Here is a 17,997-nt window from a genome sequence, read left to right on the forward strand (position 1 = left end):
AACTCCTGCTAGACAATTAAAAGGTGTTAATGTAATAAGCAACATCGCATAAGACCCTAACTCTAAATCAGACATTGCAAGATTTATCCCGAGACTTAGTATATGAAATGAATAACTGGAAAACCAAATTGGTTACAAAAGGAAAAAGTAAAATGGCAATGACATTAATGGGACATGTCACATACATGGGCTACATGGAAAAAGTGGCAAGATTTGTGTATGAACAAAAAAAAATAAGTAAATGAAAAGTGATGTTACCTAGTCTATGTCCCTGACTGTAAGCACACTACCTTGACGGACTTTTGATCTCTTGAAAAAGCTGGATGACTGCCGTAGCCTGTATGCCCAGCTTTTTAATTTGCGAGTCCAGGATTTCTTGCTAATAGGATTTTTGAGACTAGGACAAGTAAAGCTTAGGCCAAAATATCCACCTCCTGTCTGCAGATGAATGGCTCCACCGCTTGACACAGCAGCAGGATAGGCCTCTGGATCCGCTGGAAGTGAAGCATCTGGAGACATCTCCTAATGGAGACAAAAAAAATGACAAAAATGAAAGTGGTAATATTTTAGGTAAGGTTAATAATTTTTTGGTATACTGGAATTTCTCATATAGAGCTAATCATTAATCAAAAGTAGTACAGTTTCATTAAAGAGTATATCAGACTGAAATGAAGTACTCAATTTATAGGAATTAAGATTTCCCATTTCTTTGAAATTATTCAGCCTTCAGATGAATAAAAGATAATATTACTCTTCCATGGCAGAATATATTTCATCATTATATCAACTTTGAAAACTGAAGAGCAAAATAAAAATTACTTCCTTCATAGTGCCAATTTACTAAAAAAAGTTACTGAAATCCCATGGTATTAAAATGAAATTTATTACTATACTATTTAAGAGGGTTAAAGATGGCTGACACATATGACATAGAAAAACAAAATATTTAAGGTACTTAGATTGACAGAGAACTATATCAGGAAATCAACTCTTTTACTTAACGTAAGCACACAGAAATCTACAAAGGAATTAAAGATTATTTTTAAATTCATGCTCTAAAATTTTGTTGGTAGCAATGGGCTTTGAACTCAGGGCCTCTACCACTTAAGCCTGGACCCAGCCAAAATTAACATAAGGCCATGCTAGCTAGAAAATCATTTCCCCCCCCCAAAACAAAACCCAGAATTAATTGTTGTATTTAATTGAATGGTTTGCAAACAAATTTTCTATAATAATTAATACAAAAAATCAATATAGAGAAACACAGATACTTAGGGAAACATGAGAATGGTCACTACTAATCTAGAAGATATTTTTGGTGGTACTGGGGGTTGAGCTCAGGGCTTCATGCTTGCTAAGCAGATGCTCTACTACTTGAGCCATGTGTCCAGCCCTTTTGGCTTTTAGTTATTTTTAGAATAGGATCTCACATTTTTGGCTAGGCAGGCCTGGACTGTAATCCTTTTATTTATGTATCTGTATAGCCGGGATAATAGCTATCCAAGAGGATAGTGAGTTCAAAGGCCAGCCTGGGCTACTTAGCAAGACCGTGTCTCAAACAAACAAAAATCTTTAAATTTAAAAGACCTACAGACTGATGCACAAATGAACAGAAAAATGACATAGATAGGCACATTCTGTTCATCAGAACTCCACTATAAAGTATTTCATAAAAGCCTCTAGATCTGTGTTACATAATACAATAGTCATTAACCATATGTAGCTGCCTAAATTTAATTAAAATTTATTTATTTATTTATTTTTTAAATTTAAATTTATTAAATAATCCAGGCACTCAGTTGCACTAGCCACATTTCATATGCTGAAGTAACATATGGCTAGTGGTTGCCTGACTGGATAGAACTTGTAGAAAATTATTCTACACTTGTAGAAACTTATTTCAGGCAGCATTGGTCTCGAGTAAAATTCAGCTACCTACAAACGATAATCAAACAAATATTATTCTCATCAGCAACATTACAGGCTAAAAGACAGTGAAAGAATGTCTTCTAAATTCTAAGAGGAAAAGATTTTGAATTTACCTCTATATTTAATCAAGTGCGAAGCAAAATAAATACATTTCAGAACATGTAACATAAAACCCAAACAAATTGTCACCCCTGTAGCATATTTGAAAATATTACTCATAGAAATATTTCAGGGGACAAAAATCAGAATTTTAGGACCACAGAAACAGTGGCAACTAAATATAATTCAGATATAGCAGTGGACACTGAAACAAATAAAGGAATCTAGCTGGCCTTGACAATTGGAGGAGACTCCTCTGCGCAGCAGAATTTAAATGACAGAGAATAATATTTCATTTTTACAGTCCTAATCATGTCATATGATATTGGATAACACACATAATCATAATATAAATACAGAAATGCTGCTTACAAATTTTCAATTCTTAGAATCAACTCTCAGACAAAACATAGAAAACCAACTATTCAAGAACAGAATGTATATGTTATAAATTATGCCAATATTAAAAAAGTAGCATAAATAATAAAAATTGGGAGGTATATGGGGAAGGAAAGTAGAAAAAGGGGAAATATAAATAATTTCCTAACCCTTTATAGCAATGAGTCAATAGACATTATCTTAAATTACTAAAACAAGAAATAGATGAATACACATATTTACAAGTTATTAAGGGCAATGACCACAAAAATTAGAGGAAGGAACTTAGCAGTGTTTAAGAAGTAGAATGTAGTAACAACAATTAACTTACTATCCTTCTGAATTGCTTTTGGGTTTATATGTTAGTTCTATAATTTAAAATTAATAGTTTATAATTTTTTAGCTATGTAGTCAGTGGATTGTTATGTAGTTGTTAAATAAGGTAGAACTAAATGTAATGACATGAATAGTATGCACAATTAGTGGGAAAATGCAGAACAGCATATATATTTAAAGAGTATGTAAATAAATATAACATATATCTATGTCTACATAAAGAATTATGTTGATGTAAATATTCACTTATTAATTAACACCATGTCTAGAAATGTTTATTAACATGTCTATAGCTTTGGAGATATGACAGAATTAAAGTTGCATAAGCATATATTACTTATAACAATGATAAAAAATACAGTGTGGGAGCACAGTGGCTCATGCCTGTAATTCTAGCTACTCAGGACATGATAGGGAGGATCACATTTCAAGGCCCAGCCAAGGAAAAAAGTTCACAAGACCCCCATCTCAATCAATAAAAGCTACATGGTGGCACACGCCTGCCAATGCCAGCTACATGTGAGACAAACAGGAAGGTCTCAGTAGGCTAGCCTGGGCAAAAATGCAACACCCTGCTCAGAAAAAAAAAAAAACACAAAAGCAAAAAGGGCCGGGTACATGGCTCCAGTGATAGAGTGGCCTAACATGCTTGAGGCCCTGAATTCAAACCCTAGGGAAAAAAAAAAGAAAAAGAAAAAGTCAAGAAGGACAAGCATCAAACAACTAGTGGTTACATCTGTGATTTGAAAGGGTAGAAAAGGGAAAGTGGGGCTGGGGGTATGGCTCAGTAGTACAGTGCTTGCCTAGCATGCATGAGGCCTTAAGTTTGATCCTCAGTACAAAGAAAGGAAGAGAGAAAGGCGGAAAGAGAAAGAAAGGGAGAGGGAGGGAGAGAGGGCGGGAAGGAAGGAAGGAAAGATGGAAGGAAGAAAGGAAGGGAGGGAGGGGAGACAAAGGAAATTAATGCTTCTACACTGTATAGGAGAGCATCCCTAATCTGAAAATCCAAACTCTGGAACTTTCTGAATGCCACCATGATGCCACAAGTGGAAAATTCCACAGGTGACCTCATGTAATGAAGTTGCAGTCAAAATACAGGTGAACTAAAAATATTATAGGAAACTGCTGGCAGGCTCTGTATATAAGGTGTATATGAAACATAAATGAATTCTGTGTATCGATTTGGGTCCTTCCCCCCAAGATATATTATTTGTATATGTAAGTATTCTAAAATTTGAGAAACTCCAAAATCTGAAACACTTCTAAGCCCAAGGACTTCTGAGAAGTTATACTTAACTTTAAAAAAAAGTCACAGGATTATGTGATTTTCACTTTCTTTTTTCAAATAAAACTCCCCCAAAACATGATTAAATTAATACTATAAAATTTTTATGAAGTAACATAACAATTTCCTTTTAAGTAGAAATTCAAAAGTATATTTCTTCCTATCCACTAAATAATCTATAAATCAGTTTCCATTATGTCTTTAATACAAATATACATATTGCTTGAAAGTTCTAATTCACCAGAGGGCTCTCTTAGCTAGACAAAGAAATATAGTGGTTGGCTGGGTGTTGGTGGCTCACACCTGTAGACCCAGCTGATCAAGAGGACTGTGGTTTAAGGCCAGTCCAAGCAAAAAGTTAGCAAGATCCCACCTCAACCAATAAAGCTGGGATCTGCCATTTCTACTGAGAAGTTCTAAGCAACTGCAGCCTAAGGCATGGCCTTCTTAAATACCTGTGACCAGAATCTCAGGATGTAGACAATTTCATTTCAAAGGCTAGAACTTTATAAGGGAAGGCATTTCTTTAAAATCATAAACAAAGAATAAAGAATTAGTTAGAAAGAATGATACTTACATGTAAACACAATTCGCTGGGTACAGAAGTTATCACATTCAGGTCTCTTTTAAATACTGAAATATTAGCAGGCTGACTTGCAGCCACATTGGACAGAATCTTAGACCCTGTTGGTTGGAAACTAGGGGATTGTGCAGAGCTATCTTGAATTCCACAGTGACTGATAGCTATGACTTCTGGCATTGGACAGGAGAGTGTATCTTCAGCAGAAGAAGAAAACGGAGAATCTATGCTTTGGGTATCCTTCTGACTCTCAGGACAGATGCTAGAGATGCTGTGTTCCTGATACAGCAAGTTTCTTAATTTTTCATCCAGTGTTTTAATTCTGTTGTCTGCAAACTCCATTTTTGGAGGTCTTTCTCCATCCGATTCGAGAACAGTAGAGGGTAGAAGGGTAGTTGGTTCAATGCCAGGGGTCTGAGTGGGAATGACTGCCTTAGGAGAACTTGTTTCAGTGTTCACTGTGGTTTCTCTTTCTTGGGAAATAAACTCTGGATCCATAGTTGGCTGCTGTATTGATAAGGTTTGAGGCTTTTGCTCAGATACAAGTGCCGAAGTTGGTACAGCATTACCAGCAACCTGAGTTGATTCACCAGGATGGGCCATAAGCACATCAGGCTGACTGGCAGTTTGGTGACATGGATACACAGGTATGAACATGCCTGCTTGGCTGATGAGTCCCTCACATTCAAGTGAAACTGCACACACCGAAGTAGCAGAATAATTGGAACTACTAGTAACTGGTGCTATTATCTGCCTGTCTTCTTCCACTTGATAAAGAAACTGCTCAGTTTCTATACTAGCACATTCAGATATCTTACCATCAACCATGTCCTTGTGTTCTGATTTGGAGGTGAAAAGTGCACGCTGGCATGAATTATTTTCTATAGTGAACAGTGTGTCCTGTGGTATTTCCTTATTACTTGTGTTTCTTGAACCTAGAATAATAATGAAAGAATTATTAAGCATAAACTGATGAATACAAAGTATGGGCTAGTATCCAAACTCAAAAAGGACAAGGTAAAAATGAAAAACTGTGTGAAAGTACACTTGAAAACAAGACTTGGAATATCACAGAATTCAAGTCAAGGAAAACAACTATTTCTTTTCTCATAAGTACTAAGTAAAAATGGCTTCAGTTGTACCGTAATATTAATGTCTTCAAAAATGCTTAACAAGGGCTGGCAGAGTGGCCCAAGTGGTAAGAGTACCTGTATAGAAAGTGTGAGTCCCTGAGTTCGAACCCCAGTATCACCAAAAAAAAAAAAAAGCATAAGAAAATTGACATAGGCATAAAATACCTGTGAAAAAATTAAATATATGGGACATATTTTGCATCCATATCCTCCAAGTCTGGATGAGAATGGCAGAGAATAAAAGCTTACTAGGAAGTAGATGTAGCCCAGGAACTATACCCGTGGAAGGCTGAAGAGAAGGAGGAGACTGAGCCTCACGGTTTCTTATTGTTTGATTGATACAAAATCGCCACCGACCAACTGGGGACGACTGAGGAGCAGATTCATCTGTAGAAAGAATTAGCAAAAAAGTAATATGCTAAGCAATTGTCAATTTGTTTATTGGCTAAGAAAACAAGGTTAAAAAACTAGTAAGTGTTGTTATCTCTGTTTCCAACTGCACTAGGGTAATCCTAAGTTATAGGACCAGACCTCTCAACTCTGACAGATAGTCTAAAGAACTAAGTACAACATATCTATCAATAACAATTTCTAGAAGTAAGGTATTCTTTCTCAATAAATAGAAGATCACTTTTCCCATTAAATCCTACATCTTCTATTCTACATACTGATTATGGTGGTGCTTATGTGGTATTATGATAGTATAAATCTATATAAGTATTAAAATTTATAGCACTATACATCAAAAGAAAAAAGTCAATTTTACTGAAAGACAATATAAAAAGGAAGTAAAACACATCCCTACATTTTAACTCCTACTTTGTAAACTTAATATAAGTAATTCTTTTTTGAACTTTACCTTACTTTATTAGTCAGAAACCTACTCAGATCTTTGCTAACAAAAAACCAAGATACAGAAGGCCTCTGGCATCCTAACACAGTTGAAATAAATTTCAGAATAATGGTATCTGGTTCAGTTACTCCCACACCACCTTTTGCTTCTTCATGTTGTTATAATTCCTTCAGAGGTTCTCATGTGTCTATGGTTTTCTCTCCCTCCCAGACACTCTTAATATACCCATGACCAGAGCTAAGAAGAATGGAGAGATAAAATTGTCAGAAAAGAAAGCAAAAGAACCCCAGTTTTAGTCTCTGGAAATTTATCTGGTATCTAATTTACAAAAAGTTATCAGTGTTCAGAGCGGGTAGACGTATATCATGGTGGAGGGAGATAAAATCAAGAGATGAGCAACTGTTAAAACATGAGGAAAACTTAGAATGTAATGATTTCAGATATGAAACTTTTCACCTCCGAGCATAATAAACAACATGCAGTCAAGTTTCAAACAGGCTGTTAGGGGTCATCAGTACTGTGACTGCTTTTCTGGTAACATACCATATAATAACTGAGAAGTAAATTAATCTGATAAATAACCAACACCGGATTTTTCTCTCTTGGACACAAAGTCCTTTTAAAGTAACAATTTATCAAATTACTTTATTGGCTAAAATCTTTTCAATGAATATATACAAAGTTCCCAAACATCTTCTTTCAAAAGCCAAATGGTAAATTTTATTAAATATACTTACTGCTGGTTTGAGTGGATGCAGAATTAATCTGTACTTGTTCAGATGATCCTGTCTGAATTAAAAATGAATAGATAAATAAAGATATCCTGATACATATCCCAAAAAACCCTACTTGCTAAACAATTGCTCTTACTTGGTTACTATAGGATTCTAAGGTAACAGAGTCAACACCAATGGCTTTTTCTGCAGCAGAGTGGACATGAAGGATCTCCTGGGCTTGGCCTACGATAGCCCTCAATTCTTCTACAAATTTTTCTTTCTCATTTTCCAGCACAAAGTTATCTTCAACCTGTCACAAAATAAAAGTCAGTCTATTCATGAAAATGGATTTAGTTTCATCAAAATTTATAATATTGTATTAATGGTACATGCCATAAACAAAAAATAAAAACTGAGTATCTAGCCAGGTACCCTGTAATCCTAGCTACTTAGGAGGCTGATATCAGGAGAATTGCAGTTTGAGGCTAGCCCACTCAAATAGTTTGCAAGACCCCATCTCCCAAAAAATAACCAGAGCAAAATGGACTGGAGGCATGGTTCGAGAGACAGAGCTCCTGTTTTGTAACTGCAAAGCCCTGAGTTCAAACCCCAGTCCCACCAAAAAAAAGTACCTAAATTCAAGAGTTGCAACAGAATTGAGATAATACATAATACACTCGACTATTCTATTTTGAAACTACTGATACTTGTCAGATTGGTACTACCTACTAGAGAAGAAGCCATTATTTCCCACAATATCTGGAATTCTATAAATTGGTTGTCATTTAAAGAATGTCACTGAGGCTATGTTTGAAACTAGAATGTCTTTTTGTTTATTTGGTTGGTTAGTTTTGCCTCTTTTGAGGGGGGAGGTACTGAGATTTGAACTCAAGGTTTCACATTTGCTTGCAGCATTCTATCATTTGAGCTATGCCTCCAGCCCCAAAACTAGGATGTCCTAACCTAAAAGCTTTTAAATCACAAGTCAGAAAATGAAACATCTCAATGTTAGGTGTAGTACCTCACATCTATAATCCCAGGTACTCAGGAGGCAGAGATTGGGAGGATTGGAGTTTGGGGCCATCCCTGGCAGAAAATTAGCAAGACTCCATCTCAACCAATAGCTGGGCATGGTGGTGTGTGTCTGTCATCCCAGCTACATGGGAAGTGTAAATACGAGGATCATGGTCCAGGCCAGCCCAGGCTTAAATGAAGACCCAATCTCTGAAATAATGAAAAGCAAAAAGGGCTAGGGGTGTGGCTCGAGGGGTAGAGTGCCTGCCTAGCAAGCACAAGGCCTTGAATTCAAACCCAATACTGCCAAAAAGAAGAAAAACAGAAAAGTGAAATATCGCCAAAGATGATAAATAATAGCCAAAGAACTTTAATTAGACTAAAGGTGCATGAGAAATATAGAAGAGGAGACATTTTAGAAAATATTATGCTAAGCTATAGGTTGAACTGACAAAATTTTAACTTTAAAAGATTTAATTCTGCTTAGCCAGGAATGCAGAAACAAAATCATTATGTATTCTTTGTGCCACTCTAGTCCCATCTCCTTCAAAAAAGGGAGAAACACTAACTTAAGCCTAAAAACTCAAAGAAAATATAAAAAACCTAAATGTACTGAGGAACATAACTTGATGCAAGATGTGGCTAACACATTAGAATTACCTGGGTAGCCAGAAAAGCTATTGATGCATAGGCTTCACCTTCAAAGATTCTGATTTAATCAGGGGCCCATGCAACAAAATTGTTTTGAAAAGCTCATCAATATATACAATACAGCCAGAGATAAAAGAAATATTAGTCTAGAATAAAACTCTCTTATATTTATCCAGATAAATACATTGAAACCAGAGGAGATTCATTGGGTTATCCCTGACCATAACCAATTTTGCTCTGTTCAGAGTTTAAAAACTAATTACACCCTTTAAAAAAACAAGAGTTGGCTGCTCTGGGCTGGTGGAGTGGCTCAAGTGGTAGTGAGCCTGCCTTGCAAGCACGAGGCCCTGAGTTCAAACCCCAGTGCTGCAAAAAGAAAAAAAAATAAAGAGAGATGACTCTGGAAAATATTGACAGGGAGAAAAAGAGACTGAGAATACTAAAGGGAAAATAATTTTGTCTTTCTAGATTTACCATATAGTCTGCAATGTCCTCTGGTGCATCACCATCAACATCAAACTTGAAGGTGACCATCTTGTTGTTGTGTGTCTCCAGCTGACACTCCACCATGTTGTCTCCGGAGGTGGACACCTAAATACACATATTTCATCAGTTTAAGAGTCAATGTCTTCTCTTTGCAAATTGCACAGGGACTATCTAGATAAGTTCACAGACAATATATGTGGAAATAGTTTAAATAGTTCAGAATCTAAGAAGATTCTGTTTTCCCTTGGTGAAATTCTATGTCACATCTAACAGGCACAAATTATGCAGTAAAAATAAGTTTAGAAGTCTGATCCTGTGGAGAAGAAAATGGAACTTTATTAAAAAGGAAAAACTTACAATAGATAATATAGCTCTCTGCAATGTAACATCTAGACTCAGTCATTCATTTAAAAAATTCTCTTAATCTAGCAACATCTATTTAGAAACTTTTTAAATCTTCACAATTTTGGGGTATGCTGGAGATAGAGCCTAGAGCCTTGCACATGCTATGCAAACACTTAGCTATGCCTCCAGCCCTCAAATTTTCATACTCTTTAACCCACTAATTCTACTTCTGTGATCTATCATAAGGAAATAATCAGGGACAGATAGTTCTAGGATGTTTGTATGTGTGTGTGTGTGTGTGTGTGTGTGTGTGTGTGTGTGTGTGTGTGAGAGAGAGAGAGAGAGAGAGAGAGAGAGAGAGAGAGTGAGAGAGAGAGAGAATGAGAATGAGAATATGGGAAAAAGACTGGCAGAAAGAAAGAATCTACAGAAAGAACGAGAAAGTATGATTCAGTTATAATGTCTGATCTGGGTTCAGATTTGACTATCACTTGCTAGTTGAATGACTTCAGGAAAATTTCTTCTCTGATCTTCAGCATTCTCATTTGTAAAGATGGGTATGCAATCAATCTTTATATGATAATATAGGGTTTTTGAAGAGTTACATAATAAAAATTAACGCATATATTTGGAATGCCTATCACAAAACAATTAACAGATTTTTGCTACTATTTACTAGTAGTATTACAATCTTAATACAAAATACTACACATACAGGAAAAAAAGATGAAAATAAACTAAAATGTTAGTAGGAGCTAGCTCTGAGTGGTGGTTATAGTGGTTTTTATTTTCTTCCTTTTATTTCTCCTGTATTCCACAAATTTAACAATTAATATGTAATACACTTATCAGAAAATTTTTTTGGTGGTACTGGTCTTTGAACTCAGTGCTTCTCACTTACTAGGCAAGCGCTCTACCACTTGAGCCATGTCTCAACTCCTACTGATCAGAAATTTTTAATGAAAGTTAGTTTGCAGAAGGTTTCATAATGTTCTACACTTACATTGACCTGATAAGACCTCAACATGTACTCTGACTAAACAATATCTACACACTGACCTGAAGGACAGTAAGCTGAAATTTAGTCCCCTTGTCTGGTCGAGGACAGGAAGCTCTTCTCTGTTTGATCCGATCCTGTTTGCCATTTCCACTTGGGTTATCAGAGTTATTGGTATTCTCCTTCATAGCTGCCACAACTTGATTCACGCTAGTAATTTAAATAAAAGTAAAACATTCCAATCCTGATACTAAAAATGTAAGAAAAACTTACATTTATAAAATCATAAAAAATCATAAATAACGAGTTTAAGGAAAATCAATACTACAATATCTTTAAGTTATGATTATGCAACTCTCTACACTAAATGTCACTGAATCAAAACTTTATTTTTTTTCATATTATTGTACTGGGATACATCATGACATTTACAAAAGTTCTTACAATATATCATATTGAATTCACCCCGTCCATCATTCTTCTTTACCCCTCCTCCCCCATTCCTGGAATAGTTTCAGCAGGTCTCCTTTTTCCATTTTCATACATGCGTACATAGTATTTCCACCATATGCACCCTCCTACGCCCTTCCCTATATCCTGCCCCCTCTCACTTGTGCCAACCCCCAGACAGGACCTACTTTGCCTTCCTGTTCTCCATTCTTTAAAAAAAAGACATCTTGTTTAAGATAGCTATATGAGGAGCTACATTATTACATTTTCATGCATATATGTATTATATCCCATCCCATGTTGGTTCATTCCCTACATTTTTCTTCTTTTCACCTTATTCCCTTTCTTATGGTGATTTCAATAGAACTAAATACTCTACATTTATTCTTATATAGAAAGTAAAGTACATCAACCATATTCACATATTCACCTTCTTTACTTCCTTCTTTTACCCTCTCCCTCTCCTTTTTGCCCTCCCCTTAGTGTGACCTGTTTTTCATTCTTGTCCTTCATTGTTTAGGTGTCTGTTTGTTGTTGAGTGGGATTTCTGTCTTGGTATTACACCTGTGCATACATGTACTTAAGTCAAAGTAACCTCCCTGCACTGCACTTCCTCACCTTGCCCCCAATCCTGTGTTAACAGTTTTCAGTGTGTTTCCTTGTGTCTTGTTCCTACACAGATGTGAGTAGAATGGCTACCATCAAGAACACAAACAACAACAAATGTTGGTGAGGATGTGGGAAAAAGGAACCCTCATACACTGCTGGTGGTAATGTAAGCTAGTACAACTACTATGGAAAACAGTATGAAGGCTCCTCAAAAAACTAAAAATAGAACTGCCATATGATCCAGCAATACCACTCCTAGGGATATTCCTGAAGGAATGTAAGTCAGATTATAATAAAGACACTGGCACACACATGTGTCTATTGTAAAATTATTCACAATAGCCAAGCTATGGAAACAGCCAAGATGCCCCTCAACTGATGAATGGATTAAGAAAATGTGGTACTTATATACAATGAAATTTTATTTGGCATAAAGAACAATGAAATTTTGTCATTTGCAGGTAAATGGACGAAACTGGAGAATATCATCTTAAGTGATGTTGGTCAGGTTCAGAAAGCCAAACGCCATGTTTTCTCTCATAGGTAGCAAACAGGTCCAATACAAATACAAGCAATATTATATATATATACAAATATATACAGAACATGTATCCAAAAGTGGGACTGGTAGAGGAGAATAAGGAAACAGGAAAAAAGGAAACAAAGGTAACAAATAATAATGAAATAATGTGTAGGAACAAGATACAAGGAAACATACTTAAAAGTGAATCATAAATTTTAAACAGATAAATTGTATGGTATACAAATTATATTTTAATAAAGCCATTTGTTAAAGTTACGAAAAATGAAATCATATACACTTGGCACACATTTACTTAGAATAATAGGAATAAAAGAAAAACATTGTCAGTGGTAGACCACTGTAGAGTCTTTTATTTGAGGATGCTCTTGATCAATTTTATCTTGGTTATTTGGAGGTTATTTCACAAATATGCTCAAATAAAACTTCTAAAATCGAAACAAATTCTTACTCAAAATGGGGATATATCTCAATAAAAGATAAGATTAACCAAGTGTGGAAGACATGAATAACGTAGGAGACAGAACATGAAAATGAATGATATGAAAAGTTTAATATGATCTATGTAGTTATAGTTTACAAATTCAATGAGTATGACTAAGAAATAGCAGGCTACCTTTTAGTTTATCTGTATGAAACACATTTTTCAGCTTTTTCTTTAATAAACTTGAGATACATGAAGTACAAAAATTCCAATAAATGTATTTGAACTTTTGTTTTGTTTTGTTCTTTTTTAAAATTTTTTTTTGCTTTGTTGTATTTGAACTTTAAATGACAATATGAGTAAGCACCAAATAGCCACCTGTTTTATCCAAAAAGATACATTTTAAATTAGTTTTTGGGTTAAGTTCTTTCTTCTAAAACCTACTTATGAAGCATCTATATAGAGATGCATAAAAAGAGATAAAAATAACTAAATTTTTTCTATGTATGAAAAAGAATTTGCATAAGCACAACTGTTGGATGATAACACATTAATATTGCCCCTAGGTGGTTGGAGATGTGTCTCATTGACAAAAGTTTTTGAGTTTTTTTTTTTTTCGGTACCAGAGCTTGAACTCAGGGCCTATACCTTGAGCCACTCCACCAACCTCTTTTCTGTTAGGTATTTTTGAGATAGGGTCTCACAAACTACTTGCCCAGGCTGGCTTTGAACTGTGATCCTCCTGATCTCTGCCTCCTGAGTAGCTAGGATTATAGGCATGAGCCACCAGCACCTGGCAGTGATAGAGTTTTTGCCTAGTACCAATGAGGCCTTGGGATCCATCCCCAGCACTGACCACCCAAATATTGTTCCCAGAGTTTTTTAATTAATGGAGAAATGGCAGTAGTAAACATACGTTCAGGGCTGGGGGTGTGGCTCAAGTGGTAGAGTGACTGCCTAGCAAGCACAAGACCCTGAGTTCAAACCCCAGTAATGTGGAAAAAACCCAAGAAATCCAAAAGAACGAACAAACAAACAAAACTCCAATACCTTCAGATGAGAAGAGACATAATATGAGCCAATGGGGCTATCATGTTCACATTCCAAAGTTAAATTAAAACAACACTACTTTAGGGTTTGAGACAAGATGGCAGAAACTCAATTCCATCTGTTTGTCCCCACCTAAATACAGCTAAAAAACCTATAATAATAAAACCAATAATAAAGTTGGCAATCATTAATCAAAGGAGGGCACTGAAGAATGAAAAGATTAGAGTAAAATGGCTAGGGACCCACAGCACTTGAAAAATATAGCAGCTTGGCATCTTGCAAAACATCCACCCAGTGATAGAAGGCCTTCCAGGCTCAGTGTCTCTTATCTCCCACTCCAGATGCAAAAGCAGCCCAAACCCAGTGTCTCCTGACTCCTAGCCGAGCAGCAGAAGATGACTTAAGTAGGCCCTTTCTTCCTCAGTGGCACTGGCTGGAGTCCCACCAAGACAGTGGCCTGGTCAGTTGGCATAGAGAACTCTCTACCCTTTGGCCCCATGGTAGAAGCCAGCGGTGTCAGGTGAACAAAACAAACCAGAATAACACCACAAGGACTCTGAAAACTAAACTGTCATTTAGAATCACGGCCGACAGAATTAGGCCAGGACATATGCACTTAAACAGGGTGAATGCCTGCTAAAGTAGAAAATTTAAGTAGGATCCAACATCTCCTTACAAAATATCTAAAATGTACAGGAGACAAATGAAAATAAAACCCTTTGTCATACAAAAAAGAAAAACAGGAAAATTACAACTTGAATGCAAAAGAATGATCAAAGGTTGTCAATGCCAAGATGAATCAGGTATTGGAATTTTCTGACAAGGATTTTAAAGCAGCCATCATCGAAATACTTCAATGGGCTGGGATCGTAGCTCAGTGGTAGAGCACTTGCCTAGCATGCACAAGACCCTGGGTTCAGTAGCCAGCACAAAAAGAAAGGAAAAAAAGCTCTAGTGAAAAGCTGAGTGGTGGTACAGTGCTTGCCCAGCAAACACAAGGCCCTGAGTTCAATGCCCAGTACAACCCCCCACCAAAAAAAGAAAAAGAAAGACTGCGTGGAAAAGTGCTTGCCTAACATGCACAAGGTTCCATCCACAATAATGCAAACAAAAAAGAAAAAATTAAAAATGCTTCTGTGAGCAATTACAAATACACTTGAAACAAATGAGAAAAATAAAATCAATACAAAATAGAAAACATTAAAAAAGAATCAAATTATAGAACTAAACATACAACCACATAAATTAAAAACTCACTGAATGGGCATAATGAATGTACAGGAACCAGGAAAAGAAATCAGTGAACTTGAAGACAGAACAATAGAAATTATCCAATCTGAACAACATATAGAAAAATACTAGTTTATAACTACCAAATAATACAATTATGTATCTTGTTATACTTCATTTCTTGAAATTAGCTGGAATTTTACTCTAAATTATTTTTTATTTCCTTTCTTAACTCTTTACAGCTTTTCTTAGAACAGAATACTAATAATACTAAAAAGGATACTAAAATACTAATAAAAAAACTCAAGAATTTTATACTGTACGATTGCTATTAACATAAAAATAAAAATAATACCTCCCATTCTTTTTAATACCAATACCAAATCACAGAAGCTTCTCTTGTCAAGATATACTAAAGACCTAATTACTGCACATGCTTTAGAATCCCCTCATTGTTTTCATAGTACTAATTTGATGATACTTACCTTCGGACTAAATCTGATTTTTGAAGAGCTGCTTGTTGTTCAGCTCCAACTGGTTGAGATACAGGCTATAAACAACACAGAAATAAAACCTATTATAATACCAGCAAAACTCAATCTAAAGATGTTATTTCAGAAAATGATTGTTACATCTCATATTTTGGTTACTTTGCAAACCAGGTAGAATGTCTTTATTACTGAATATCTATATCAATCTTATTATTGAGACTATTGCATCAAGTACATATTATTCATCGAGATTTTTCAATAAATTAGCACTATTTTATCTACTTTTGTTTGTATTATTTTTCAACAGAGAACACTATTATTGAACTTCCAGTCCTGGTTGTGAAACTACTCCTTAAAAAAGAGTTACTGCGGGGTGGTGTGTGGCTCAAGTGGTAGAGCACTTGACTAGTAAGCAGAAGGCCCTGAGTTCAAACACCAGTATGCCAAAAACAAAGTAAAACAAAAAAAAAAAAAGAGTTACTGCCATTCCACAAGAAAATAAATTAACAACTTAAGCTTCCCATAAGAAGGCAAATACTAAATCTTGTTGGAAAATAATTTTAAACATTTACCTAATTCATACTCTATGTACTTTCACTGGTGATAGCAGAGAGGGATCTTAGAATACAAATCTAACAAAAGCAATCATTTCTGTACCCAGTTAAAACCTGTATGATGGCTCATCTTCTAAAAGTTTCTTCAGACAGCACATTAAGTCCTCAGTGATACCTGACTGATTCTCTAGCTTCATCTCTCTGCTTGAAGCCACAGTAAACTGGAGTTCCTCTGCATATATTATGACTCTATTTATTGTCTTCCATGTCCCCAGATTATTTGAATCCCCCTCAGTTCTGTCCATTTAAGAAGCCTATATGGCTTGGGAACTCTTTTAAAACACATACACATATACACACAAACACGCATTAGCTCATATCTTGGTTTCTAAACTAGAAAGGATGAAGATAACCTTGGAGAAATAGCTGCTTCCAACACTGGTTCAAGGAAAGCACATGATTAGCTATATTATGCCAAAAAGAAAAGAACTGGTCATGAAGGAACTCCTACTATCCAAATCTGGGATAATTTTGGTATCAAAATAAATGATAAAAGAATATAGACCATTCAATAAAAGAAGAATTGAAGAATTCATACTCATATGAACAAATAAATAGAGAAGGAAATGTTCTTACAGTTAAAAGGCAACTAATAAATATAAGAAGGGATGACAGAAAATAAATTGATGTTAAATTAATAAGTGAAAGTTAGATGAAGAACAGAGGATTTACATAGTGTAACTGGTGAAATTTTAATGTATACAACAGATTAAATACTAGCATTATCTCCTTGTAGTTATGTAAGAAAATGTCCTTTTTGGTGTGCATATGGTAGGAATGAAACCCAGGGCCTCACCCATGCTAGGCAAGTGCTCCATTGCTGAGCTATACCTTCAGCCAATGTCCTTGTTCTTATATTGAAATACTTAAGGGTAAAATGGCATCATGTCTGCAACTAGCTCTCTCCCATGCTTCAAGGGAAAAATTACAAGTAGATATATGAATAGGAGGATACATCATTCAATAATGCCATTAATCACATTACTCTTTATCATGTATATTTAATGTCTAACTCCAAGTACTCCATCTGATTCATTTTGGATTTTTCCCCTTTGGTGGTACTGGGGTTTGAACCCAGGGCCTCACGCTTGCTAGGCAGGTGCTCTACCACTTCAGCCACTCTGCCAGCCCTCATTTTGTATTCTCAGTGTCTCTTAGCACAGTCCCTAGCACATGAGCTTCCAATAAATGTTTGATGCTAGAAATAAGAAAGGAAAAGATGATATGAGAAGAAATGTGCATAAAAATGTTTGTGATCTGAGATTATCATTCCTGGACATTAATCCTAAAAATGTGCAAAGGAACAAAAAACATATATAAAGCTTGTTTCACAGTAAATGTTCAATAAATGTAATTATCTTTGTGTTTTTATTGTAATATTATAAGTAATACAAACTGATAGAAAGTTATCCAGAAACAGAGGAAGAGTTAGGAAAGTGTGAATATTTTATTACCATGTGGCTATTAAAAATTAGAATAATGAGCTAGAGGCATGGCTCAAGTGGTAGAGCACCTGCCTATAAAGTGTGAGATTCTGAGTTCAAACTCCTGTACTATAAAAAAAAAAAAAAGAATCATGAAGGCCAAGTAAAGGGAGAGAAAATATTTAACAATGAATGAAAAAAAAAAAGCAGAAAACAAAACTATGAGAAATTATAGCCACTTTTGCACACAATAAAAGCTAGTTGACAAGTATAACAAATATAATCACAGTCATGTTAGAGAAATAGCATTTGAGGTGTTTTCTTCCATTTTCCTACTTTTGTAACATTACTGTATACATTTT

At 35.4% G+C, this 17,997-nt stretch overlaps 1 protein-coding gene across 12 annotated transcripts in view; it reads right to left on the bottom strand.

Moving 5' to 3' along the window:
* Wnk3 (WNK lysine deficient protein kinase 3) overlaps window positions 1-17,997 on the bottom strand; it is a 153,856-nt gene that overhangs the window by 34,852 nt on the left and 101,007 nt on the right. For 6 of the 12 annotated variants that reach the window (XM_074064107.1, XM_074064106.1, XM_074064102.1 and 3 more), the window contains 8 exons: window positions 15,592-15,656; window positions 10,865-11,012; window positions 9,449-9,565; window positions 7,464-7,619; window positions 7,331-7,382; window positions 5,906-6,127; window positions 4,605-5,542; window positions 291-522 (listed from right to left, as the gene is read on the bottom strand). In XM_074064107.1, coding sequence (XP_073920208.1) covers window positions 291-522; window positions 4,605-5,542; window positions 5,906-6,127; window positions 7,331-7,382; window positions 7,464-7,619; window positions 9,449-9,565; window positions 10,865-11,012; window positions 15,592-15,656 — 1,930 coding nt within the window. The remainder of the gene's footprint in view (window positions 1-290; window positions 523-4,604; window positions 5,543-5,905; window positions 6,128-7,330; window positions 7,383-7,463; window positions 7,620-9,448; window positions 9,566-10,864; window positions 11,013-15,591; window positions 15,657-17,997) is intronic. The other 6 variants (XM_074064109.1, XM_074064108.1, XM_074064113.1 and 3 more) reach the window with 4 other exon arrangements.

This window comes from Castor canadensis, chromosome X, assembly GCF_047511655.1.
Source record: "Castor canadensis chromosome X, mCasCan1.hap1v2, whole genome shotgun sequence".
In the NCBI taxonomy this organism is placed as follows: Eukaryota; Metazoa; Chordata; class Mammalia; order Rodentia; family Castoridae; genus Castor; species Castor canadensis.